Below are 27,734 nucleotides of genomic sequence, written 5' to 3'. Positions count from 1 at the left end.
GAAAATGCTGTCAGAGGCCATGTCTGCTTCAACTCTGGGCTGGCAGTAGGGGGGACAACAGGCCCCGGACCAGGAGCAGACACAAAGAAGAGACTTGGGTCCCTATGGTCCCAGGTATTCAGGGACAGGAGTAAAGGCAGGGAGACAAAGGCAGACCAGAGAATCAGGACACAATTAGGAGTCAGAAATGGAATCATGTGGGAGATAGGCAGGGCCATGATGGGGGAGGCCCCAGGCCAGGGGCCTAGCCAGGAATGACCAAGCCTGGGAGCTTGGAGGACAGGCCCTCCCAGCTCACCTGATATCCAACTCTGGCTGGGGGCACCTCCACACCAGGGTCTCCATTCAGCTGCTCCTGAGGCCATGGCAGGATTTCTGACATCTGTGGGCCTGGGAAGGGAGAGAGAATGGGGAGCCTGAGAAAGGGACAGATGTTCCCAAGCTCACTTTTCTATCAGTGGCCCCCGCATCTGGGATACTCTATCTGGTACCATCCTCATGGGCCCCCACAATCCCATCCTACCCCTCCAGAACTCACTCCTTCTAACCTTGACCTAAAGAAAAAGACTTTTCTATAAGAGATCTAGAATCTGCAGAGGTCCTAAGATCATCAGATTTAGAGCTGACCAAATCCCCCCGAAATCAGCTAGGTGATGCTATGGACAGAGCACCAGACCTGGAGTCAAGAAGTTCTGAGTTCAAATTCAGCCTCAGACACTTACTAGCTGTGAGACCCTGGGCAAGTCACTCCCTTACAAGTACACTCAGGTCCACAGTGACCAAAAGGAAGTCCTTTCTTGAGTCCATCACTGCCACTGTTCTCTGGCTCAAGAGTTCACCCTCCACTTCCTCCCTGAGTCATCTTCTGCAGACATCTGTGTCCTTGTTTGTCTATGTCTGTTCTCAGTGTCTTTTCTCTGCTCCCTGGCTGGGTGTGTCCTGAATGGCCCTGCCTCCCCAAGACACAGTTAGAGAGGTGGAGAGAGAGTGGAAAGGCCCCTATGGGATAGGTGCAAGGGAATCCTCCAGACACTTAATGTAGACATTCTGCCTCAATCCTCAGGCCTGCCACTGAACATGGAAACCACTGACATTTCTTCAGCACTACAAGGCCTCAGAACCATATTTTGTTTAAAGAATTCTCCCCTAGCCAAGGGACCATAGGATGTGGACACTTTGAACAAAATACAACAGACTGAGGTAGGCATTTCCAACTCCTCTTCCTCCCCACATCACTGGCCTTCTCCCATCAACACAGCTATAAGCCTGCTTTAGGACTTCATCCCCTTTCTCCTCACCCCTATCTCTATCCAATCCAATCCGTCCACCACATAACTGCCATTCTAAAGCACGTCACTCTACTGCTCCATATCCTGCAGTGACTCCCTATTGCCATGAGGATAAAATATTCACTCCTTTAACATTCCAGCTATAGCTAAACAGAATTCCAGGCCTTAGTGTTCATCATGCCTTTCACACTCTTTACTGTACAAACATGCCTTCTTCTCTGGGGCTCAGACACAGCACTCCATTGTCCATCACAGTGCCTTTGTGGGGATGTGTTCCCTGCCTGAAATGAAGCCTTGTCTCCTCCACCTTTGAGAATCCTGTTTCCTTAGAAGCACAGCTCAAGAACCAGTTTTAAATGAAGCCTTTGTGATCCCCAAAGTCACTAGTGATTTGCCTCAAAAATTACCCTGTATTATTTTTCATCCATCTAACTAGGCAGATATTGCCATCATCCCCCACCTCCATCGGAACATAAACTCTGAGGGTAGGGATTTTTGTCTTTGTAGCCCCAGCTCCCGGCACACGGCGCTTGGCACATAGATGGTGCTTAATACATGCTTTTCACGGGTAGATGGCTTTGAGGCCTTGAGGGCACTTCCAAACTTCATCCTCCAGCCCTTAGTTGGAAGGAGAGCTTCTACCCTCCTTCCAATATTCCACCGATATTAGCCACCAACTCCTTGGCATGGTTTCCGGCTGAGAGCATCTGATCTGGTACCAGGGGACTATGATCAAGGATAACTTCTGTGACTTCAGGCCAAATTGGAAATTACAAGAGTTACATCCTCAAAAAGCCCAAGTCACTAGTCCCACATGAACAACAGATTAGAGTCCTGAAAGAACTAGCAGGTGTGACTGCAGAGCGTCAGTCAGTGACAGCTGAAAGGCCAGAGAGGAGAGGTTCGACTAGCCTGAAGAGGCCAGTGCTGAACATCTTAAGCCAGGGAGCTGAACTACATACAGTTCCTAGTAAAGTTCTCAAACAGGGATGGGGCCTTCTAAATCCTTAAGTGTGGCCTTTTGACTGAATACAAATTTTACAGAATAAATGTTAAGGATTTAGAAGGATACATGTGACCTTAAGGCCTCAGGTTCCCCACTCACGTTTTAGAACATATTATTAGGGCAGCTAGGTGGTGCAGTGGATAGAGCACCAGTGCAGGAGTCAGGAGGACCTGAGTTCAAATCTCACCTCAGACACTTGACACTCACTAGCTGTGTGACCTTGGGCAAGTCACTTAACCCCAATTGCCTCATCCTGGGTCATCTCCAGTCATCCTGATGAATATCTGGTCACTGGATTCAGGTGGCTCTGGAGGAGAAGTGAGGCTAGTGACCTGCACAGCCCTCCCTCACTCAAAACAAAGTCAAGTGCAAGTCATGTCATTATTTCTCTGATAGCATGGTCTTCTTTGGCAACGAAGGACGAACATACAGAACATGTTATTAAAGAAAGAGCTATAGTGTTATAGAATACATGGCTTCATCTGAACAGGCTGTAGCCAGGCCATTATTTCTTCCTTCAGAGTGTTGCTAGACAGATCCTAGAGTTTAATAAGATTGTATACAATCCTTGGTGCTGGTCTATGGATGAGTGCAAGAAGTGGGTGAGGAGAAAGTACAGCTGGCCTGGCTGCACAGGCAGCCCTAGAGCTTGTGCATGAGGGGATACCAAGTGAGGTACAGTAAAAGGTACCCCTAGATGGTGGGGATCACGCTTGTGTGGGTTTTTTTGTGTCTCTAACACTTGGAAAATAAAACAGTATGTGCTTCACAAATGACCGTGGGAGGAGGTCTCTAAAGAAGAGTCACTGGGCTCTGCAGCAAGCCCTGGACTGCCTCACATTTTAAGCCATGGTTTGGATCAAAGCAGAGAAGGCACAGTTATCGAGCCTCCAGATGCCACAAAGATGCCACTGGACTGTGGAGCTGACCCTAATAACTTGGCATTTAACAGGAATACATGGCAAGTCCAACACTTAGGTCCAAAAAAATTGGTGGAAAGGCCAGGCAGGAAAAGGCTGAGATCCAAAGTCTGTTAGGAATCAAGCCAACGGAGAAGCACTAGCTCCACAAGAAGAGATAGCACCAGCTTTTCAGTGAAAAAGGCAGAAGTGCCCCTCTATGTGTATGTACTGATCACCTGCATTCCTTCCCTTTGAAGATTTTACCAATTACCTCCATGCACATCCATTCTCCCCGCTGAGGGCAGGCAAATTTGCAGAAGAGTGAACTCAGTGTTACTAACATAGTATTCTTTGAAATGCTTCTCTTGTGAACCATGTTCTCTGGCTGACTAGTAAAAATACCTCAGTAGGGGCTCACAACCTACGTATGTTTCAGACCCACAAAACACCCAGACAGGAGGAGGGAAGCCAACTAAAGACCCAGAGTGAGAGGTCCCCAGATGTTACATTTTCACATGAGGAGGAAAAAAGACTAGGGTTTTCATGAACTGCAAGCTCTCAAAATTTCAGCAGTGAAATGCAACAGCCAATAAAACTAATGTGATCTTAGATGACCTTAAGAGGCAGATTATCCAAGAAGAAGGTAAGGAGATGTGTCCTGCTTCAATGGGCCCTGGTCAGACCTCTACTGGAGTGCTCTGTCCAGTTTTGAGAGTGCCAGTGGAAGGACAGTCGAGCTGCAGAGGCTACAGAAGGGGGTCTGGATAGGGAAAGGCCTTGAGAGCATGGCATTGAAGGATATGTAGAAGGAACCTGGAAAAGAGAAGGCTTAGGGGTCAGGACAGCTACTATCTGAGAGGCTGTCGTGGGAAAGGAGGAGTGACCTCATTCTGCCTGGCCCCACAGGGCAGAACCAGGAGCAAGAGTCAAGCAAACTGCTCCAAGACCTTCCCGAGAGCTAGGGGCAGAGGCACATCGGGCCTCCTGACAAGGAGCACCATCCCAGAGGGGAAAATGCATTGGGAGGGCATGGACTCCCATGAGGGCAGGGTTTGAAGCAAAGGTCAGAGGAGCACTTCAGGGATTCCTGTTCAGCCTTGGCTTGGACTAGGAGCCCCTGAAGTCATGGCCAACTTTGAGGTTCCCTTGGATGGGTCCCTTCCACTCCTTTGCCCTCAGTTTCCTCACCTGAAAAAGCAGGGGTGAAGGGTGGCTCCCATGACTTCCCAGGAGCCTGCTATACAAGCCTAGGATCCATAGCCCAACACCAGGGAGCTCTCCCTCTCCTCAGTGTCCCCACACTGACCCTCAGCCCCCGGAGCCAGGTCAGTCCATCCTCACCATTTTCTTCCAACATGTGGTCCAGCCCCTCCAGCAGGCCCAGCACCTCCTCAGCCCTTGTCAACTGCTCCTCCCTCACGCGGACCTGCACTGGCCTAGGCAGGAGGGTCAGGAACTGCTCCAGGACCAACAGCTCCAGCATCTGCTCCTTGGTGTGAATGTCTGGTCTCAACCACCAGTGACAGAGTTCCCGGAGCTGGGCCAGGACCTCCTGGGGCCCCGATGCCTCCCCATCGAGTCCAAACTGGCGGAACCGTTGCCTCGAGGACTCGGGGTCAGGCACCTCCACATATGTAGCCTCCTTCTCCTCTTCCACCTTCACAACCAGCAGCCTGTCCAGTCCCAGCAAAGCAGGGGCCTGGCCTCTGGGGGCACTGGCCATGGCAGAAGGGCATCTCTGGGCTGGGAGGCTCCCGTTTCTTCTCTTCTCCATCAGGCACAGTGAGCTCCCAGCATCCCTGAGGCTAGAAGAGAAGGAAGCTGATCAGTGCCCTGGGCAGGTCAGCCTGGCCCCAATCTCCTCTGCCAGGCCACCTGGCCTGGTGTGGACTGGTTGGGTGACCTATGCCATGAACCTGCTCTTCCCAAGCCTTCCTCTCCTCCACTTGCTCCCCCTACATGCAGGGCTGTTGGGGTGTTCTAAAAGCCTCTGGACCCCACAGAAATGGGAGGAGGCACTTGGAGTATTCTTTTGACAAAAGGGGAAACTGAGGGTTGAGAAAGGCAGGGTCACTCCCATCTGGGCGGCCCAGGGAGGGGCAGCACCTTCTCCCCTCCAGTCCTGGGGGAGAGGACGGCCAGAATTCCCAGCACAGGGCAGGAAAAGGAGATGCAGGCTGACGGTGCGAGCTGTCCAAGGTTACTCCCAGGGACACATTGTTGCCAAGCGGAGATCTGCCCCGGGCCCGCTGGTGAGCCCTCCCCTGGGGCGTGGGGGGCATGGCCAGGCCAGGGCTGGTGCCCGCGGGAGACGAGGGCTTGGCCGCACTGAGATCGCCCTCCCGGGCGGCGGCGGGCACAGAAGCGGAGCTGGGAAGGGGCTGCAGCAGCCGGGCGCTCACCTACCCTGCGGGGCTCGTCCGGGGGGCCTCCTCATGCCCGGCTCCGGCCCGCTCGGCCAGCCGGCTGGATGTCCAGTGCGGAGCGGGGAGTCTCCTCCCTGCAGGCAGGCTCCTCCTGGGCCTCCTCCCCCTCCTCCCCCTCCTCCTCCTCCTCCTCCACCTGCAGACACACACACCCCGAGCAGAGAAGCAGTAAGTGCGGGGCTGGATGGAAGCAGGGGAGAGAGAAAGGGAGAGGATGGAGGGGGAGGGGATGGTGGGGATGGAGAAGGGGGGCGGGGGAGGGGATGGAGACCGAGGGGAAGGGGAGAGGGGGAGGGGAGCATAGGGGGGAGGGGAGGAGGGGGAGTGATGGACGGGGGAGGGGGTTGAAGGGATGGGGGGAGAGGATGGAGAGGGGGAGGGAATGCAGGGGGGAGAGGATAGGGGAGGGGGAGAGGAGGGGATATGGGAGAGGTAGGGATGGACTCGGAGGGGAGGGGGAAAAGATGGGGGGAGAGGGAAGGGATGACAGGAGGGGGGTTGCAGAAGGGAGGGGGCTGAAGGGGGAGGGGGAAGGGAAGGGATGGAGGGGGAGGGGAGCATAGTGGAGAAGAAGGGGAGGGGGAGGGGAAGGAGGGGGAAGGGAGGAGGAGATGAGAGAGGGAAAGGAGGGGGAGGAAAGGATGACAGCGAGGGGAGGGGGAGGGCTGCGAAGGGGAGGGGGAGAGGGTGCTCTGGCCCCGCCCTCACCTCGGCCCTGCCTCGGCTTCCCTCCTCCCCTCTCTCTGTCTCTGTCTCTCTCCCCTCTCCCCGCCCCGCCCCGGCCACCCTGCTAGCCGCTCATTGGCTGATTGCGGACACATGTTTCCAGGCCGGGGCTTTCTGTTGGCGGTCGCCTCTGAAAATTCGCCCCAGCCTCTCCTGGGAAATGTAGTTCTCTGTGGTGGCTGCGTCTTCCCGGTTACGCGCCTGCGTCTGAATATGTCCTTGGGTCTTCTCCGCGTAACCATGGCTCCGGGGATTCCGTCCAATCAAATCTGCGCCGCCATGGCCCCGCCCTCACTATTAGAATCTCCGGGAAACAGGATGGGGGGCTGGGAATGGGCGGGGTCAAGCAAATTAGGTCCAGGCCGCCGACCTCCTGGTGCTGGAGGGTCCCAGGAGAACATCCCGGCGTCTGACGCCCTTAGTTTACAGACGGGAAAACTGAAGCCCTAAGAGGGGGAGGGAGTTCCAACAGCGCGGCAGACTCAGGCGCTTAGAGATCCTCGAGGGCAACCTGATTATTTTACAGCTGGGGAAACCGAGGCAGAGACCCTCCCGCATGTAGGGAGCAGCTCCCGTCCCCCTGCTTCCTCGGTCCGGGACCGTGGGATGGAGTCTGGGCGAGCCTAGAGGAGCCCCCTCTCTAATGGGGGGATGGACTATGGTTCCTAGGGAAGGAAAGGCCCAGCCCCCTTATTTACGACGCCCAAAGAGGCGGGATTCGAACCCAAGGCTTTCAATCCTACACTTGTGTGTATGGTGCTTATAAAGTCAAAATAGGATGTCATTTTCAACCTAAAAATCTCTGTCCATGGGTAGTTACAAATAGATACGTATCTATAGAGAGAGATGTAGTGATGGATATCTGTCTAATCAATATCTATATCCACCCATATTTATGTCTATATTGAGATCTATAGATCAGCCAAGTCCAAGAAGGAAGAGATGAAAGAGGCAGAACTGGGCTCTTAAGGAGGAGGCCGGTTCGACCCAGATGTCCCCCTGGGCATGCATTAAATACCTGCTATGGATGTAGGAAGCAAAGACTACCAGGAAACCGGTCCTGCCCTGGGGGAGGCCACATTCTTCTGAGCCCAAGAATCAGTCCCAGTAAATCCTATCGCAGTTTAAAGTTTATAAAACCCTTTCCCCAACCACATAGGGGACAGTTTGCACATATGCATGTCCCTCCCCCACCAAGGTGCAGTGGAACATAGGCTGCATGTGCCAGGCCAGTCAAACTGTGAAAAGTACTTCTTTGGAGAGAAAAAGAATCGGGGTGGGTAAAATAATGGGAGATTCTGGAGAAACAGAATGCCAAGAATCTGCATCGAAATTATGAAATTAAACGGGGACCTAGTAGTAGGACCCAATCTCAAACTCTCCAGCAATAATCATCAAAAAGTATTTGGTAATGGTGAAAACATAGAGGGGTCAATTAGTGGAACAGAGTAGGGTATACAGCATACAATCCAATGACCTGTTCCATAAATGCAAAGACACCATGGGTAAAGACACACTCAACTCACAACTGGACAAAATGCTACTGGAAAACTGGAAAGGGGTCTGGCAGAAATTAAGCCTAAACCATGATCTCATACCATACAATGAGATAAATCCATCAGAGGGGACATTTTGTGAGTGAGGAGTTACCTTCCTGACTTAGGGATAGGAGAACTCATGGCCAAACAAGGAACACCGAGAAGATAAAATAGACATTTATAATTATATAAAATTAGAAGTTGTTCACAAACAAACCGAATACAGTTAAAATTAGAAGGGGAGCTGGCAACTGGGGGGAGGGGAAATCTTTTCAGTGAGTTTCTCTTATTGTCTCTTTTCCAAGCTATATAAGGAACGGATTCAAATTTATAAATCTAAGAGTCATCCTCCAATTTATAAATCATCCCGGGATATGAACTGGCAGAATGCAAAGGAGAAATAAATCCAAGTTACCAATAACCACATGAAAAAATGCTCTAAATCCCTTATTAGTGGTTAGAACAATTAGAGAATGCAAATTAAACCAACTGTGAAGCTTTACTCCCTATTCATCAGATTGGCAAAGATGACTAATGCTGGAGGAGCTGGGGAGGAATAGACCTGTTGCTACATTGTCAGTGGAGATAGGAATGGGTCCAGTCCTCCTAGAAGGCAATTTGGAACTATGCCCAGAAACGGTACATACCCTTTGATTCAGGATTCATACATGCAAAAATATTTATAGCAGTATTTTTTGTGATAGCAAAAACTAGAAACTGAGGGTATTTGGGAAACAACTGAACAAATGATGGGATGTGAATATAATGAAATATTGTACTATTAAAAAATGATGAAAGGGATAGTTACAGAGAAACCTGGGAAGACTTGTATGAACCGATGCAGACTGAAGTAAACAGAACCAGAAGAACAATTTCTACAATAATAAAAATGTTGTAAAAGAAAACAACTTTGAAAGACTTAAGAATTCATATAAAATTCAATAACCCACCAAGATTCCAGGGTATGAATGATGAAGCATTCTCTGTACCTCCTGATGGAGAGGTAGTAGATTCAAGGCATAGAATAAGACATATGTTTTCGGTCATGGACAATGTAGGACTTTGTTTTGTTTAATTTTTATTTGCTGGAATAGTTGGTGGAAGGAAAAAGGAAACATAATGAACACCAGAAGTAATCACACACCAGAGCAGCTTTTAGAGTTATATGTTGAGTTCCGATATAAGCTCTAGGAATCTTGATCTTACATCCACTCTCATTGATGAATCAAATCCCTCAGTACAACAGTAGTTATTGTCTCTCTGAGGGATTGGGGATGTCTTTTTTTTTTCTCAAGTAATTTTTATTAATGTTTTATCTATCTTATATCACTATAGTATTTCATGTATCTTTCCCTTTCCCCATCCCAAATGAGAAATAGTGGTTTTTGTTTTTTGAGAGAGAAAAAAATCAGCATAACTAATCAATACATCGAGAAAGTCTGAAAACATGTGCAATGTATACCACCTGTGGACCTCCCCCCTCCTCTTGGAGGTATGACTTAGGAGTAATTTCATATTCCTTTATCTGAGTCTTGCTTATTTTATAATTTTGTTAATTAACTTTATTTTTTTGAGGTCATTTCTCTTTCCATTTCCATTGTAGTCACTGTGTATATTGTTTTCTTGGTTCTGCTGACTTCACTCAGTTATCAGTTCATGTGGATCTTCCCAGGTTTCTTGATATTCATCAGACATATTTCATTGAGGGTTTCACTGGAGTCTAAGTTCAGTAACAGAATCTCTGGTTCAAAGCATATGGATAGTTTAGTCACTTTATCTGTATGATTCCAAAATGCTTTTCAAAATGGTTATACCATTTCATAACTCCACTAGGAATATATTAGTGTGCCCATCTTCCCACAATCCCTCCAACTTGGACAGTTGACATTTTTGTCATTTTGACCAATTTGCAGGGTGTGAGGTAAAACTTCGGAGTTGCTTTGATTCATATTTTTCTTATTATTAGTGATTTGGAGCATTTTTTCAGGTGGTTATGAATACTTTGCAGTTCTTTTGAGAAATATTTATTTGTATCCTTTGATAATTTTATCTACTTCAGAATGGCCCTTATATATGTATACATACATATGAATTGTTTATATATCTTAGATTTCAAGTCCTTATCAAGAGATTTGATACAAAGATTTTTTCCCATTTGATCACCTCTTTTCTTATCTAATGTGTTAATGTTTGTTCAGAAGCTTCTCAGTTTCAAGTAATCAAAGCTACCTATTTTATCTTTTATAATCGCCTCTATCTCTTGTTTGGTTAAGAATACATCTCTTAACCAGGTACATGGTTTGTTTCTCTTCTAATTTTTTATAGCATAAGATTTAATGTTAAGGTCACAGAAGATTTAATATTAAGGTTATATATCCACTTACAATATAGTATGGAATGTGGTGTAAGATCTTGGTCTAAGCTTAATTTCTGCCAGACTGCTTTCCAGTTTTTCCAACAGTTTTTTTAATCAAATACTGGGTTATTGAATTCTATTATTTCTGAATCTTACTTACCTAGTCTATTTCCACTGATCTCTCTCTTGTTTAACCAATACTAGATGGTTTTGGTGACTTCTACTTCATAATAGAATTTGAGGTCTAGAAGTGGTATTCCCCCAAGGGCCTCACTGGGGCAGGGCATCTTTCTAATGCTATCTAATACTATCCCTCTCTGGGTGTATTCTCACTATTAGCAGTCCCTTGTGATTGGTGCTCCAATATCACTGATCCAATTAATATCAGTTAGCTTTTACTTAGAGATACAGACTGAGAAGCAGCAAAAACAGCAAAAAACAGTTCTCCTCCTCCAACATGAGAGGACACACTCTTACCTAAATCACCTCTTTTCCCTGGGCGTAGTGGCCTCAAACAGAAAACTTTTTTTAAAAAAATTCTTAAACTTTATTAATTTTTTAAAATTAACAAGCATTTATTCTCTTTAGCTCCCACTTCCCAGTGTCTCCAGAGACCTAATAAACAAACAAAAAATAAAGGTCTCGTAACAAATGTGGATCATCAAGTAAAGCAAATTCTCTCATTGGTCAAATCCAAACAGATGTTTCACTCTGCATTTGAGTCTGTTGCCTCCTAGTCAGAAAGTAGATAACATGGCTTCATCTTTGGTTCCTTTGCCATTGCTTTGATCAGAGTTTGAAGTTGTCTTTACAATGTTGTACAAATTGGTCTCCTTGTTCTGCTCTTTACTCTGTAAAAGTTCATGCAAGACTTTCCAACTCTCAAGGGAATTGTCTATTTCATTCCTTCTTATTGTATAAGAATATTCTATCACATTCATATTCTGTCATTTGTTTATCCACTTCTCCATTGATGAGCACTCCCTCAGGCTGGTATTGATAATTTTGCACTTACATCTCCTTTTCCTTCTTCTTTGTTCTCTTTGGGGTATAGACCTAGTGGTAAGTGATGGTCACACTTTAGGGACTGGTAGGACCTAGTTCCAAATGCTTTCCAGAAAGATTGGGCCATTCATTGCTCCAACAACAGCACTTTATTATGCTCATTTTCCCCTAGTCCTTCTGACATTTGTCATTTTTCTCTTTTGTCATCTTTATGGGAGGTGGAGCCTCCTAAATGCTCATTTGTATCACTCTAACTATTATGATTTGGAGTATTTTTTTATATGATTTTTTATCCAGGGGTGGGGAGGCCACAGGTTACAACTTAGATTTCTTCTTTTGAAAACAATCTGTTCAAATCCTTCAGTCATTTACTGTTTAGAGTATGGTACCTGTTTTTTTTATAAATTCCAGCCAGTTCTTTAATATATCTTGAGATGTTTATTTTTTTAATTAATTAATTTATTTTTAGTCTTCAACATTCATTTTCACAAGATTTTGAGTTCCAAATTTTCTCCCCATATCTCCCTTCCTCCACCCCAAGACACTGAGCATTCTGATTACCCCTTCCCCCAATCTGTCCTCCCTTCTGTCACACCCCTCCCTTCCCTTGTCCCCCATCTTCTCTCTTTTCTTGTAGGGCAAGATAGATTTCTATATCCCATTACTTGTATTTCTTATTTCTCAGTTGCATGCAAAAGCAATTCTCAGCATTTGTTCCGGAAATTTTGAGTTCCAACTTCTCTCCCTTCCTCCCTCCCCACCCATCCACACTGGGAAGGCAAGCAATTCAATACAGGCTATACATGTGTAGTTATATAAAAGACTTCCATAATAGTCATGTTGTGAAAGACTAACTATATTTCACTCCATCTTATTCTGCCCCCCATTTATTTTATCCTCTCTTTTGAATTTGTCCCTCCAGGAAAGTGTTTGCTTCTAATTACTCCCTCCTCCCATTTATTCTCCCTTCTATCATCCCACACACACACACCTCACTTATCCCCTTCTCTCCTACTTTCCTGTAGTGTAAGATAGATTTTCATACCAAATTGAGTGCGCATGTTATTCTCTCCTTAAGCCAAATGTGATGAGAGTAAGCTTCACTTTTTCCCTCTCACCTCCCCCCTTTTTCCCTCTGTTGATAAAGTTTTTCTTGCCTCTTTTATGAAAGATAACTTGCCCCATTCCATTTCTCCCTTTCTCCTCCCAATATATTCCTCTCTCACTCCTTAATTTTATTTTTTTAGATATCATCCCTTCCTATTTAACTCACCCTGTGCCCTTTGTCGATATATATGTATATAATCCCTCCAACTACCTAAATACTGAGAAAAATTTCAAGAGTTACAAATATTATCTTTCCATATAGTAATATAAACAGTTCAACTTTAGTAAGTCCTTTATGATTTCTCCTGTTTACCTTTTCATGCTTCTCTTGATTCTTGTGTTTGAAAGTCAAATTTTCTATTCAGCTCTGGTCTTTTCATCAAGAATACTTGAAAGTCCTATATTTCACTGAATGACCATTTTTTCTCCTGAAGTATTATACTCAGTTTTGTTGGGTAAGTGATTCTTGATTTTAATTCTAGTTCCTCTGACTTCTGGAATATCATATTCCAAGCCCTGTGATCCCTTAATGTGGAAGCTGCTGGATCTTGTGTTATCCTAATTGTTTTTCCACAATACTCGAATTGTTTCTTTCTGGTTGCTTGCAATATTTTCTCCTTGACCTGATAACTCTGGAATTTGGCTAAAATATTCCTCAGAGTGGTTTTTTTTGGATCTCTTTCAGGAGATGATTGGTGGATTCTTTCAGTATTTATTTTACCCTATAGTTCTAGAATATCAGGGCAGTTTTCCCTGATAATTTCATGAAAGATGATATCTAGGTTCCTTTTTTGATTATGGCTTTCAGGTAATCCCATAATTTTTAAATTGTGTCTCCTGGATCTATTTTCCAGGTCAGTTGTTTTTTCCAATGAGATATTTCACATTGTTTTCTATTTTTTCATTCTTTTATTTTTGTTTTGTAATTTCTTGGTTTCTCATAAAGTCCTTAGCTTCCAACTGCTCCATTTTTATTTTTAAAGAACTATTTTCTTCAGTGAGCTTTTGAATCTCCCTTTCCATTTGGCACATTCTAATTTTAAAACATAACATTCTTCTCCTCATTGGCTTTTTGGACCTCTTTTGCCATTTGGGTTAGTCTATTTTTAAAGGTGTCATTTTCTTCAGCATTTTTTTTTTGGTCTCCTTTAACAACCTGTTGACTCACTTTTCATAATGTTCTTGCACCATTCTCATTTCTCTTCTTAATTTTTCCTCCACCTCTCCTACTTAATTTTCAAAATCCTTTTTGAGCTCTTTCATGACCTGAGACAATTGCATATTTATTTTGGAGGTTTTGGATACAGAAACCTTGACTTTTATGTCTTCCTTTGATGGTAGACAAAAGGATGGAAGAAAATACCTGTTCACCAAGAAAGTAACCTTTCATAGTCTTATTTTTTTCCCTTTTTGGGGCATTTTCCCAGTCAGTTACTTGACTTTTGAGTCCTTTGTCAAGTGGAGGGTATACTTTAAGGACCTGTAAGTTCTCAGTTCCTCCAACGTGGCACAATCAAGGGAGAGGAGTTTACTCCTCTCCTGGCCTGTGCTCTGGTCTGAAAGCAACCACAACCTTTTCTGCTCAGGATCTGCTAGTAGAATTGCCTCTCCAGAGCCTCCACCAGCTCCATCATACTCTTCCTCACTCCCGAGCTGCCACTCAGGAATGATATCCAGGTCGGTACTCAATTCCCCCAGGGTCTGTAGGCCAAGTCCTCTATTGCCACAGTGACTGCGCTGCCCTGGGTCTGGGGCTAGGGCCTGACCCTGCTCCCTTCTCACTCAGGTAAAAGGACTTTCTCACTGACCTTTGAAGCTGTCTTTGGCATTTGTGGGTTAAGTAATCTGGTAACTGCAGCTGCTACCAGTGATTCTGAACCCTGAAGCCTGCTTGAGTTCCGTCTGTGCTTTGCAGCTAAGGCTGAGCTGTGCTTTGCTCTGAACCTGGTGTGATATCTTTCCTGTCAGCCTTCCAGGATGTCTTGGGCTGGAAATATCTTTTACTTTGTCATTTTGTGGCTTCTGCTGCTCTAGAATTTGTTTAAAGGCATTTTTTAAAAGGTATTTCATAGGTTATGGGAGTAGAACTAGAGCAGGTCTATCCTTCTACTCCACCATCTTCACTCCACCCCCCATCTTGAGACATTTATGAGAGAAACTTGCTGCTAAGAGATTTTTTTCTCCAGTTACCAATTTCATCATATTCACTAACTACATAAATTTTATTTATGCAGAAACTTTTTAAAATGTTACATGATCAAAATAGTCCAACTTATCCTCTACAATCCTCTCAATCGCTTGTTTGGTCTTGAAATCCTCCCTCTCCATAGATCTGACAAGTAATATCTTGTTTGTTTCTCTAATTTTTTTGTGAAGTAAACTTTTTTGTTTTAATCATGTATCTATTTGAAGTTTTTCTTGGTGTACTATGGGAGGGATTGATCTGAACCTAATTTCTGCCAGACTCCTTTCCAGTTTTCCCAGTAGTTTTTATTAAATATTGAATCCTTTCCACAGGAGCTTGGGTCATGTTCCTTTCCTTCTGTATGCCATGTACCTACTGTGTTCCACTAATCTACTGTTCTTTTTTAACCAGTACCAAGTAGTTGTCATAATTATTGCTTTGCTTTATAGTTTGAGATCTGGTACTACTTGGACCCCTTACTTTGCAATTTATTTTATTATTTCCCTTGAGACTGATGATCTAATTATTATTTTTCTAGTTTTAAAATAATCCTTTGTTAGTTTCTTAAGTATGGCACTGAATAAACAAATAAATTTAAGCAGTATTGTCATTTTATTAGGGTAACATAATAAAATCATGAGCAATTGATATTTCTCCAATTATTTAGATCCATCTTTATTTTAGAAAGGAGGATTTTTATTTGGACACATAGAGTTCCAGGATATATCTTGGTAAACAGATACCCAAATATTTTATTCAGTCAATCATTCATTGTAGATGATTGTACAATGTCCCAGACAATGTACTAAGAACTGGAGATACAAAGAAAGATTAAAGACTGTCCCTGCCCTCAAGAAGCTCACAGAACAAAGGAGAAGGAAACATGCAAACAGCTATGTAAAAGTAAGATGTGGTTCCAGATAAACAGGAAATAATCTTAGAAGGAAGATGCTAGCATTAAAGGGGAATGGGAAAAGCTTCTTGTAGAAGGTGAGATTTGAAGAAAGCAAGGAGGTAGCAATGAGAAATGAGAAAATTCCAATTACAGAGGATAGCCAGCCATTGTAATGCCCAGTGTCAGCAGATTGCATGTCTTGTTTGAGGAAATACAAGGAAGTCAGTGTCACTGGATTTTGTACATTATACCGTTGTTTTAAATGAGATTTCTCTTTCAATCTCTTCCTGCTGAGGGTAACATACAGGAATGCTGACAAGGTGGTAAAAATAACCATCCTTGCTTTACCCATGATCTTATTAGAAAGGTCTCTAACTTTTCTCTGTTATACATGATGTTGGCTCCTGGTTTTATAAGATATTATTTACATAATTAAGGAAATGTTCAGCTATTCCCATGCTATGTAGTACTCTTAACAGAAATGGATATGGGAGTTTGTTAAAAATCTTTTCAACATCTCTTGATATAATCATGTGGTTTTTATTTTCTGTAATATAATTTATTATATTTATAGTCTTCCTTATATTGTGCCAATCCTGTATTCCTTGTAGATTTTCTGATTATAGAGTATAATCTTTTATTTTATTGTTATAGCCTAACTCACTAATATTTTATTTAAAATTTTTTATCAACGTGCTAAATTAGAAATATTGGTCTTTGCATTGTCTCTCTCTTGTGTAGGTATCAGGACCATATTTGTATAATTGAAAGGGATCAGAAGGGTCCATTATTTTCCAATTTTTGCCAAAATTTGGTAATATTGAAATTAATTCTTCTTTGAATGTTAGACTTCACTTGTAAATCCACCTGATCCTAGAGGTTTCCTCCCTCTTCCACTTTGGAATTCATTTATGCCTTGTTCAATTTTTTTTTTTTGCTTTGAGTTATTGAAATAATCTTTTTATTATTTTGTGAATCTGGATATTGTATAATTTTGTATGTATTTTTCTACTTCCTCCAAATTTCACTTCTGTTGTCATGTAATTAAGCAAAATGATTTCTGATAAGTTTGCTTATTTCATCTTCAATTATTGGGAATTCTTTTTTTCATTTTTGATACAATTTGTCCTCGCTTTCTCTTTTTAAAAAAAATCAGATTAGCTAACATTTTTCTTCAAAAAACCCAGCTCCTACTTTCAATTCTAAATACTTCTCTTTTGATTTTGTTAACCTTTTTTATTTTTTAGAATTTTTTACTTGGGTGTTTACTTGTGGGGTTTTGATTTGTTGTAGTAGTAGATTTTGTAGTTGTGTCCCCAATTCATTGATTTTATTTTTCTTTTGTTGACTTAATCATTTACAGATATAAATTTTCTCCCAAGGTCTAGTTAAATTGCATCCCATATGTTTTAGTATATTGTCTCATTGTCATTTTCTTTGATAAAATTATCTTGTGTTTCTTTATGATCAAGTTTTAGTCTCTAATTAAATTTTGATTATTTATTTCAAGGCACTTTATTGCATATAATTTTATTATATTATGATTAGTAAGTGAAAATTTTACTATTTTTATTTTTCTACATTTTGGGTTGCTCTTTTTATGTACCAATGCATGGGTTTTTGAGTAAAGGTGAAATATATGGCTAGGTGGTAAGCAAGTTCCTTTCAGTTCTCATTCAGTAATCACCAGCGATCTATAATCTCTAATTTTTCTAATATTCTATTCTGATCCTTAACTGTTTTCTCTTTTACCTTGTTGTTAGATTAGCCTACATCTGAGAGGAATATATTGAAGTTCTCTAGTATTACAGTTTTACCTTCTGTGTCTCCCGGTAATTTGATTAACTTTTCCTTTAAGTATAGAGATACTTTGTAAGTTATTTGGAGTATATCTATTAAATCTTGTTATTTATTCATTATCTCTGATACCTTTACATATGTAGTTTTTTTAATATTATGTCCATAATTACTTTAGCCTTATCTGAAATCATGATTGTTACTGCTGATTTTTTTTTGGTTTACCCAAAGCATCACTGATTCTGCTCTACTCCAGCCTTCATCTGAACCCTCAGTGAGTCTTTATATTTCAAGTAGGTTTCTTTTGAACAACATATTATTGGATTCTGCTTTCTAATCTAGTCTGCTATCCTCTTCCATTTTACAGGTGAGTTTATCCCATTCACATTCACAGTTGTGATCTCCAATTGCATATTCTGTGGTATCCTGTCCTCTGGTACTTTTCCCTCTCTTTTTCCCTACCCTTCTCTTTATAAATAAGAAGGTAGTACAAGAGAATGAGTTTGCTTAATACTTTTGATCTGCAAATAAACTGATCTGTTTTTACAACTCTGCCCTTTCCCTTGCCCCCATTCTTATCCCACCTTTTTACTCCCTATTCTTTTCCTTAATCTCCTATTCATATTCTCCCCTCTGATGCTGGAGTTTGTTTTGATTACAACTATTCATTGACCTATCTCCTTATTTATAACCTTATCTCTCTCTCCCTTCTCCCAGTCCTTTCCTATTTCCCTATTAATTTTAATATATCTCTATATAACTATTTTTGTATGTGAATATGTTGAGGGGGTTTGGGGCTGGTGTTCAACTTTTCCTTTGGTTTAGATGAAAATGAGATTCACAGAATACCCCACCCTTTCTTCCATGTTTGAATACTCTTTTCCTCAAGTTTCCCTTTTATGCAAGGTAATGATTTCCTTCCTCTTCCTCCTACTTTCCTCTCCAGTACAGTCCTCCTTCTATCCCTCCCATTTCTATTGCCTCCTAAGACCATCAAAAGAGAAAAAAACAACAATACCTCAGACCCTCTTCCTGTTTTATTTGCCTTACTTGGTGACACTTAAAGACATTAGTATTCTGAGAAGACATTTGTTTCTTGTTCTTCTATAAGCATGTAAACAATTCCCTTCAAAGTGAGTAAACATATGTAAGTTTTCCATGTTTCTTTTGATTCCTGAGTTCCACTTCACAGGTTTGTTCAGGTCCAGCCTTTTCACTAAGAATGCTTGGAAACGCTCTATTTCATAAAAGGTTCGTTCTCTTCCATATAGGATTATAATCATCTTTTCTGGATAGATCATTCTTAAGTCTTTCTCTTTGTTTTGGCCTTAAAGCCAATTTTACAAAGCATTCCCCATCAAGTTCCCTTCTAAATGTAGCATAGCTCATGGATGAGTCACTTGGTGCTTTTCTGAGCAAGGTCAAGCAAGTCACTGGGGCCTCCCTCCTCACTAGGCTCACCTGGAGTGGACGCTAGGTCCTGACCCTCCAGCAGCTTGCTTTCTTGATCTTTTGAAGCTTCCAAGCTAATACTCCTTCACCAAGTTGCTGTGTGCACAGCTGACTGCCTGGGTAGGGGAATAAAGGCTCAGCCTCTCAACCCATCTGGAGGCTTACATCACTCCTTAGCTGAACACAGCTGGGAAGCAGAAAGGGCCTGAATCGTGTCAGTTACTGCTTTTTGTAATTATCCTCAGTTCTGGCTTGGTGGCCCATCAAAAGACTCTTCTTTATGAAGTTAACAGACAAGAAGCAACTTCCAGCCAGGCCTTGAAGAGTATGTGAGGATTGCATCGGCAGAGGACACACACATGCTCAGGATGAGGCTCTTTTTTTTATCCCTTTTTTCTTTATATAGTATTTTATTTTCCCCAGTTACATGTAAAAACAATTTTTAACATTTGTTTTTATAACTTTGAGTTCCAATTTCTCTCCCTTTCTCCCTCCCACTCCACCCACATTGAGAAGGCGAGCAATTCAATATAGGATATCCATGTGTAGTCATGCAAAACATTTCTATAATAGATGTGAAAAAAACATAAAAAAGAAGAAAAAGCTTCAAGAGAAAATAAAGTTAAAAATATGCATTTAGACACCATCAGTTCTTTCTCTGGGGATGGATATCATTCTTCATCATAAGTCCTTTAGCATTTGTCTTGGATCATTGCATTGCTGAGAACAGCAGAGTCATTCATAACTGATCATCTGACAATATTGCTGTTACTTTATACATGGTACATTTTACTTTGCATCAGCTCATGTAAGTCTTTCCAGGTTTTTCTGAGAGGATCCTGCTCATCATTTCTTGCAGCACAATAGCATTCTGTCATAATCCCATACTACAAGTTTTTCAGCCATTCCCCAGTTGATGGGTCAGGATGAGATTCCTCTTGGCCAGTTCCTGGCCCTCATTACTAAAATAAAAAGAAAATCAAACTCTACATAATGTTCAGCTTTGTGTACTCCATCGATTCTACAATGTGTCTAGAAATGGTCATTTTATTGGACATTTTATTCAGAATAATAAAGGAAATTTTTTTTAAAAACTTACAAAGCATGACATAAGGACTTTAAAGAAAAATGCTAAAAAAGGTGAAGTTTTTGAGCTCTGGCATTAATGACCTAAGCTGATCCTAATCATATCACTTAACCTCCTCAGGCTTTAACTTCCCTCATCTATGTAATGGCCTCTGAGGCTCCTTCCAGTTTTAGATAGATGGTCCAGTGAACTGCCCTGGAAAAAACCCCAGTTCTGGAGTCAGATAGGAGGAGCTCAAATCCTGACACTCTTGGGGTGACTTTAGGCAAGTTACCTAAGCCCTACAGACAGATTTTCTCCTGTGCAAAGACTTAGACTGCATGGTCTTAGAGAGTTTATCTGCCCAGGAACAAATGTAACACAGCCAAGTCTTCTTAAAAGTAATACTGGTATCGATTTACAGTCAGCAGCAAATTCTTCGAGCAGTGGGAGTAACCTAAGTGCTAGATGACCAGCGCTTTTGACTACACCAAACCTAAAAGAAATCCAGAATAGCATAATAATGTCCATGCAAGGCACAATCAGATTCCCATTTTATCAGAACTCAAAGAAAGCCTTGTTCTGGACATTATCCCTCTCTGAATATAGCCTAATATCCTAAAGAAAGAGGAGGGGAAAGGGGAGAGACTAATTTTTCCTGCAATCAGGCAACAGCATGTAGCAGTGACTTGCACAGAGAGAAATGTCCCAAGCACTTTGAGAATTGGAAGCACAATTCAGAGAGTATTGGCACACACTCCAGGGAAACACAGATACAGAAAGACAGGGAGGTGCCAGACAGCACAGAAGAGACCTGGCTCGGAGCTGGATCTCACACTACGAAGAAAGAAAGAAAGGACCTCCAGTACTGGATTTGTATGTTTTCCTGGTATGTGTGTTCCCTAAGTGTCTGCTTTACTACCTTTGTATCCTAAATTTGTGTGCATCCACTATCCCAAAGACACTTTGTATATTTGTGGAAATGGGTTTTTCCTGGGGGAAAGATGTTAATTGTGTCTACTGTTTTATTTTTAAATAGGAAGCACACCAGTGGGGGCTCCTGTGCTGTACTTGTAGGAGTACAATTCTATATGGTTAGCTTTAGAACTCAAAGTAGCAGCTAAATCATTCACAGCTGTTCATCTTACAATATTGCTGTTGTTTTGTACACAGTACATGTCATTTTGCATCAGCTCATATAAATGAATGGGAATCCAAGTTGGGGAGTACACCAGAGGGCATGCTACATTAGTAGCAAACAAGAACATGCTTTGAGCTCCCTGGCTCCCTAAACTGGCCATCCCAGCTCTCTAAGCATACAAATGGGGAGGGGGGGAGGGTGTTGTTACCCAGAATAACAAGTGTAGATCCCCGCAGCTCTTCGTCAGGTGCCTGCCATACTGGAAGGTGTATGTGGCATGCTGTAGCCATGGTTCAAAGACTTCCTCCTCATCTAAGTGGTCAGTGACTCCTGAAAACTGTCCCAAGCCAAATTCTATACCTTGGAGCTTGTCTCCTTGACTGAGCCTAGGCTCCTGCGTTGGACTGGAGATCAATAATAATAATGATCAATAATAAAAACAACTAGCATGTACGTAGAATGTTTAAGGTTTGCAAAGCACTTTATAAATATGATCTCATTTAATCCTCACAACCACCCCAGGAGGTAGGTGCTATTATTATCCCCACTTGACAGATGAGAAAACTGAGGCTGAGTGACTTGCAAACAGCTAGGCAATGTCAGAGGTCATATTTGAACTGAAACCTTCCTTACTCCAAGTCCAGTGCTCTTTCTGCCCAGCCACCTAGTTGCCTCTAGGCAATTCAAGGTACATATTATAGCAAGTAGTTTCTTTGGGGCATTTTTAGAAAACTACCAATGGCTCAAGTGTTGGTTTAATGTAGAATAGACTCATTGGAATTCTGTGTCCTCCTCTCTTGGAGGCCTTTATGCAGAAACTGGACAGCTACTTGCCAAAGACATGGAAGAGAGGAATATGGCTCAGGTGGTCAGTCCTAGCTTCTGTGATGTCATGCCACATAAGCACAGAGCCAAAATTTCTTGTTTTTAGAAATATTTCATAATCTAAGAGACTAAATTAATTTAATTTTCATTTACTTGCAAGCAATTCATTTTTTCTAGGATAGAAACTTTTCCATGAGCAGCTAGGTGGTACAGTTAGATAAAGTGCTGGACCTAGAGTTAGAAAGATTCATCTTTATGAGTTCAAACGTAGTCTCAGACACTTACTAGCTATGTGACCCTGGGCAAGACATTTAACCCTGTTTGTCTGTAAAATGAGCTGGAGAAAGAAATGGCTAAGTGCTCCAGTATCTTTGCCAAGAAAACCCCTTTTGGGTCTGACAAAGAGACAGACACAATAACAAAATTTTTTCCATATTTTAGAAACAACATAATTTACTGGTCTTGGGGTCAGGAAGACCTGGGTAGAAATCCCCTCAAACACTAGTTATGGAAGTCTGGGAAAGTCATAACTTCTGTCTGCCTCCTGATAACTTCTCAGGACTTATCTTCTAAATTGCAGGTGTCTAAGGAGAAGGAAGGAAGTTTCACACTGGGAATTCAGTCAAAATCAGCATAGTCATACATGCATATATATTCCATCTATGTATTCTAGAAAAGTTTCCTTGTAAAATTCAAAATATTAACGAAAATTCAAAGTGAAAACATCTTAGCAATGTTTCCTTCTTTTAAAGACTAAAAAATTTTTTAGGATCTTTATGAAATCATTAAAATTTTTCTTCTTTGCCTAGCTGGGCATTTTTTAAAAAGAATATTTTAATTTTAAAAAACCCAAAACATTCATGATTTGTCCATTTCACAAAAGTAACAGTGGTTAATTAAGCATCAAGAACAGCCAGGTCAAAAGGAAGTGAGAGAGATCAACGTCTTTGATACGGTGAGACTTCAGTTTTCTTATTGTCTGATCACTGTTTCCATGTCTATTTCCTGAGACTTTAGTACTTCCAACATTTTTTAAAAATCATTTTCATTATTTGTGTTGAAATGTATCAGTCTCTCAGTGACTAGAGCACTGGGCCTGGACTCGGAAAGACAAGTTCAGATCCAGCCTAAGAAACTTATTAGCTATATAGCCTTAGACAAGTCACTTAACCTCTGTTTACTTTAGTTTCCTCATCTGTAAAATGAGGATAATAATAGTACGGACCTCCCTGAGTTAGTATGAGGATCAAATAAAATAATATTTGTAAAGAAAGCAATACCTGGTACATAGTAGGTGCTCTATAAATGCTAGCTATTATCATAATAGTTATTATTTTCTAGTCTTTGCTGAAGTTTGTGGATAGCAGTCAATCAATAAACATTTATGAAGCACCTACTGTGTGCCAGGCACTGGACTAAGCACTAGGGATACCAAAAGAAGCAAAAGCTAAGTAATTGCTCCCAAGGAACTGACAATCTAATGAGAGAGACAACAAACAAACACATTTTTACACGTTGTAGACAGGGAGTTGTAAATCGGAAATCATTAACAGAGGAAAGGCATTTGAATTAAGAGGAAGCCAGAAAGGCTCCCTGTAGAAGATAAGAGTTTAGTTGGGCCTTTAAGTAAATCAGGCAACCTAGTAAGTGGGAATGAGGAGGGAGAGCATTCCAGGTATGAGAGAGGGCCAGAGAAAATGCCTAGAACCGAGAGACGGGGGGCCTTGTTCATGGAACAATCAGGAGGCTGCTATCACTGCATCAGAGAGGATATGTTAAGGAGTAACAAGTAAGACTGCAAAGGTAGTAATGAGGAAGAGAATGAAGGGCTTGAAACACCAAACAAAGAATTCTATATCTGATTCTGAAGGTGATAGGGAGCCATTGAAGTTTACTGAGTAGAGAAGTAATATGGTCAGACCTGCCCTTTAGGAAAATCACTTTGGTGGTTGAATGGAGGATGAACTCAAAGAGTGGAGGGAGACTTGAAGCAGACAGAACCAATAGCAACTATTGCAATAATCCAGGCATGAGGTGATAAGGGTCTGCACCAGGGTGGGAGCAGTGTCAGAAGAGGGGGATAATATGAAAAATATTGTAGAGATGAAACCTACAAGAGATGTTGCAGAAGTGAAATGTACAAGGAATGCTGCAGAAGTGAAATCTATAAGAGGTGCAGCAAGACGTGAAATGTACAAGAGATGCTGCAGAGGTGAAATCGACTAGAGATGCTGCAGAAATGGAAAACATAAGCCTTTGCAACAGCTTAGACGTGGCAGAGTGAGAAACAGTCAGAAGTCCAGGATGACTTGCAGATTGTGAGTGTGGGAAACTGGGATGACGGAGGTACCCTCAACAGTAACAGGAAGAACATGGGCCTGTTTTTGCCTTCATTCCAGCATTATCTTCCACATCGTCCTTTCAGTGAGAAAGATGTTGAAATGCTTTCCCCAAAGTGCCTTTCATACCTCCCATCTGCCTGAATAAGGCTGTTCCACTTTGGCAAAAGTAGCTGTTTACTTTTAGAGCTTGGCTGTTTTTTCTGTGCTGTGGCTAAACTCTCCTCTCTGTCTTGTTCTTCCCCTAATCTCTTAAAAAGGCAACCTGAATGGCATGTGACAGAAAAGGCAGTGGGGGGTGCTGGCATTTGGGAGTAGGTTGCTGCAAAATGCTTTCCTTTGAAGAGTCAGAGTCGGAGAGAGCTGGAGTGTTGTAGCTTTGATTGGTGAGAAGTGGGCAGTTACCATGGTAACTGGTACTCAGCACCTTACTATACTAGGGGCCAGAGAGAGCCAGAAGCTTGACAGAATTTTGGGCAAGAGAATGACGTAGTTCTTCCCATTCTTAGAAGGATGTCCATGGCAGCTGGAGAGAATGGGTTGGAAAGGGGAAGACTTGAGGCAGGAAGACCAACTAACTAAGAGGCTCTTTTGATAGTCCAGGTATGAGGTGATGAGGGCTTGCACCAGCAGAACTAATAACTAACACTTAGATTCACTTTCGGGTTTTTGAAGCACTTTACATAAATTATCTCACTTGAAAATTAGGGCAACTGCTATGTGAGTGGACAGAAGGGGATAGATATAACAGCCAAATCCATAAGACTGGGAAACTGGTTCAATGTGGGTATAAGGGAGGGGGAGGGAAAAAATCAAGGATGGCTCTGAAATTATCTGTGGACCCCCTACAAAGGACTTTTGATTTGGGGGTACCAGGGGAATGTGACTCTGCTGTGAAGTCCACAGAGATGCTCAGCCCTGGATAGGGTATTCTGAAGGAGGGAGAAGGCAGTTGTTTCCCAGCGTGAGGGAAGTAAAGCCATGGAGCTTTCCTAGATCCCTAGAGAAATACTAAGAAATTGATTATTCAGTCGACTACCCCCTTGCATGAAATTTCTAAAGAGAGAAAGAGAGAGAGAGAGAGAGAGAGAGAGAGAGAGAGAGAGAGAGAGGGAGGGAGGGAGAGAGAGAGAGAGAGAGAGAGAGAGAGAGAGAGAGAGAGAGAGAGAGAGAGAGAGAGAGAGAGAGAGAATGAGAAAGAAAAGGAAATGGTGGCTGGGAATGCTGAGACATGAGATATCCTCCTCTTTCTTTATCATGGCCTGGCCAGAAGATGCTGACTTTGTGACAGCCTACCTGAAGTTTCCCCTTTTCTCAACTGAATGGTGCTGGCCTTTGTCCTCATTTGTCACCTTACCAAACATTCATTTGTAATTACCAAGTGCTGGACTCTGAAGCTACATATACTAAATAAAGCCAGCTGATTCCTGCCTTCAAGGAGCTCATACTCTGTTGGGAGTAAGGAACATGTTGAAGTGAGGTGAGTAGTGGAAAGGAGAGGTTTGTCCCTTTCATCTTCTCCTTCACCTTCCCCAATCTCATTCATAATCTTGTCCTTCCACCCTGCCGCCCCCCAGGGGCCTCTACCCCACTTTCCTTTGGCTAAAACAGCTTGAATTGGGTTTCCCTCTGAAATGTAATCAGTCTGAACTCAGTTCCCCAAACCACCCATTACACACCCAGGTCTAAATGCTTAGTACCTCCGTGACCTTGGGCAAGTCTCTTGATTTCTCTGATCCTAGTTTCTGGACAGGGTTGAACTGTAGGGCCTGTGAGGTCTTTCCAACACTAGAGCGATGACTCTTGTGACTCATCATCTATCAACTGTGTGTGACCTCCTTCCCTTGGCTTTCTAAGGGCATAAAAGAGCAAAGGACTTGGAAGGTCTGGCCAGGCTTGGGAAGAAAGCTCTGCCACCTTGAGCTTTGTGAGAAGTGGCATGGACCAGTAAAGAGGGAAAGGGAAAAAGCATTTATAGAGCGCCCACTGTGTGCCACGAACTATGATGAGCACTTGTTACAAATATCTCATTTGATCCTCACAACAGCTCTGGAAAGTTAGTGCTATTATTATCCCCATTTTAAAGTTGAGGAAACTGAAGGAGACAGAGGTAAAATGACTTGCCCAGAGTCATGCAGCTAGTAAGTATCTGATATCGGATTTGAACTCAGGTCTTCCTGACTCCAGATTCAACACTCCGTGCAATGTGGTGCTCCCTAGTGGCCTCAGAGAGCATGTGCTGGATTGGAGTCCTGGACAACTTGGGTTTGAATCCAGAGTCTGACATTACCTGTACCACCCTGGGTCAGTCACCTAACCACTCCTCTAGGCCCATTTCTTCACTTGTCCAATAAGAGGATTAGGTCTTAAGGTCCTTCCAGCACTAAACCTCTGCTTTTAGAAGAACTGGTCCCCAGAGTCTCAAGAGTACCATGGCCAGAAGCACCCAAGGGGTCTTTATGATCCCACTAGAGAGCAAAGACAGCAATGATTCCCCAGGTGATTAGGTCCTGATCTCACAATGTTGGCAACTCTTGCTGGAATTCTTACTCTGTCCTTTAGAGAAATAATTGTATTTTACATTTTGTCCTGAACCTGACAAACACCACAAGAGAAAGCATCTCCATGAACAAATGTTAACACAGGTCAAAGCTTGTAAATGAAGTCATCAGTCTCTGTTGTGTATAGCCTGCTTTCCTTTTTAAGTATAGTAAATTCAACTTGCAACTTTAAAAAAAAAAAGGAACTGTGTTTCATTCCAGTCAATCTGGAAAGCAGTTTGGAACTCTGCCTCAGTCATGAAATTCTGCATTGCATCCCCTTTGTTTGATGAAGTGATGTCACCAACAGGCCCATATCCCAAGGACTTCAAAGAAACAGGAAAAAAGATCCATATGTACAAAAATATTTATAGGAGCTCTTTCTATTATGGCAAAGATGTTGTGTTCATCCTTCGTTTTCTAAGTGGACCATGACATCAGAGAAATGATGACATGACTTGCACTTGACTTTGATTTGAGTGAGAGAGGGCTGTTCAAGATCACCAGCCTCACTTTCTTCTCCTGTGCCCTATGGATCCAGTGACCAGATATTCATCAGGATGACTGAAGACAGCCCAGGATGCAGTGGGAGACCTTGGCCTTTTAAGCTAAGAAATAGCAAAACTAGGGGTTGTCCATCCATTGGAGACTGACCAAACAAATGGTGATATGTGAATACAATGAAATATCAAACCATAAGAAATGACAAAAGGGATTGTTTCCCAAAGACCTGGTAAGACTTGTATGAACTTACACAGCTTGCAGTGAGCAGGAGGAGGACAATTTATATGAAGAAAAACAATTTTGAAAGATTTTAAAAGTCTAATCAATGCAAGGACTAACCTCATTTCCTGATGACTGATGTATGAAGTCTGCTGCCCACTGGTGGACACAGAGATGATGGACTCAAGAGGCAGAATAAGATACGCATAATGGAGAACTGGTCAATGAAAATTTCCAACTCAGCTGATATGGAGATGTGTTTTCCTTTCTATGCATATTTATTATGGGGAGGGGGCACTTTTTTTCTTTTGCATTGTGGATAAGGAGAAGGTAGATAGGGATAAGATAATAGAAAAAGATAGGAAAGTAAAGAGGGTGACTGGAGTGTCTTTTTAAAAAGTGCACAGAAAGAAATC

At 42.4% G+C, this 27,734-nt stretch overlaps 1 protein-coding gene and 1 long non-coding RNA gene across 3 annotated transcripts in view; one reads left to right on the top strand and one right to left on the bottom strand.

Moving 5' to 3' along the window:
- The window catches only part of LOC140508295 (zinc finger protein 18-like), an 11,427-nt gene extending 4,928 nt beyond the window's left edge, over positions 1-6,499 (bottom strand). Inside the window, exons 1-3 of one of the 2 annotated variants that reach the window (XM_072616106.1) lie at positions 5,600-6,499; positions 4,539-5,002; positions 299-390 (exon numbers count right to left, since the gene is read on the bottom strand). In XM_072616106.1, the coding sequence (XP_072472207.1) occupies positions 299-390; positions 4,539-5,002; positions 5,600-5,925 (882 nt within the window). In that variant the 5' untranslated portion in view covers positions 5,926-6,499. The remainder of the gene's footprint in view (positions 1-298; positions 391-4,538; positions 5,003-5,599) is intronic. The other variant, XM_072616105.1, reaches the window with a different exon arrangement.
- On the top strand, positions 5,683-27,734 carry LOC140508323 (uncharacterized). Its single transcript, XR_011968384.1, has 2 exons — positions 5,683-5,791; positions 25,326-27,734. It is a non-coding gene; the product is annotated as an uncharacterized lncRNA (long non-coding RNA).

Source organism: Notamacropus eugenii, chromosome 5, assembly GCF_028372415.1.
Source record: "Notamacropus eugenii isolate mMacEug1 chromosome 5, mMacEug1.pri_v2, whole genome shotgun sequence".
NCBI lineage: Eukaryota > Metazoa > Chordata > Mammalia > Diprotodontia > Macropodidae > Notamacropus > Notamacropus eugenii.
The sequence above is the reverse complement of the archived record's forward strand: the minus strand, read 5'-3'. Positions and strand labels throughout refer to the sequence as shown.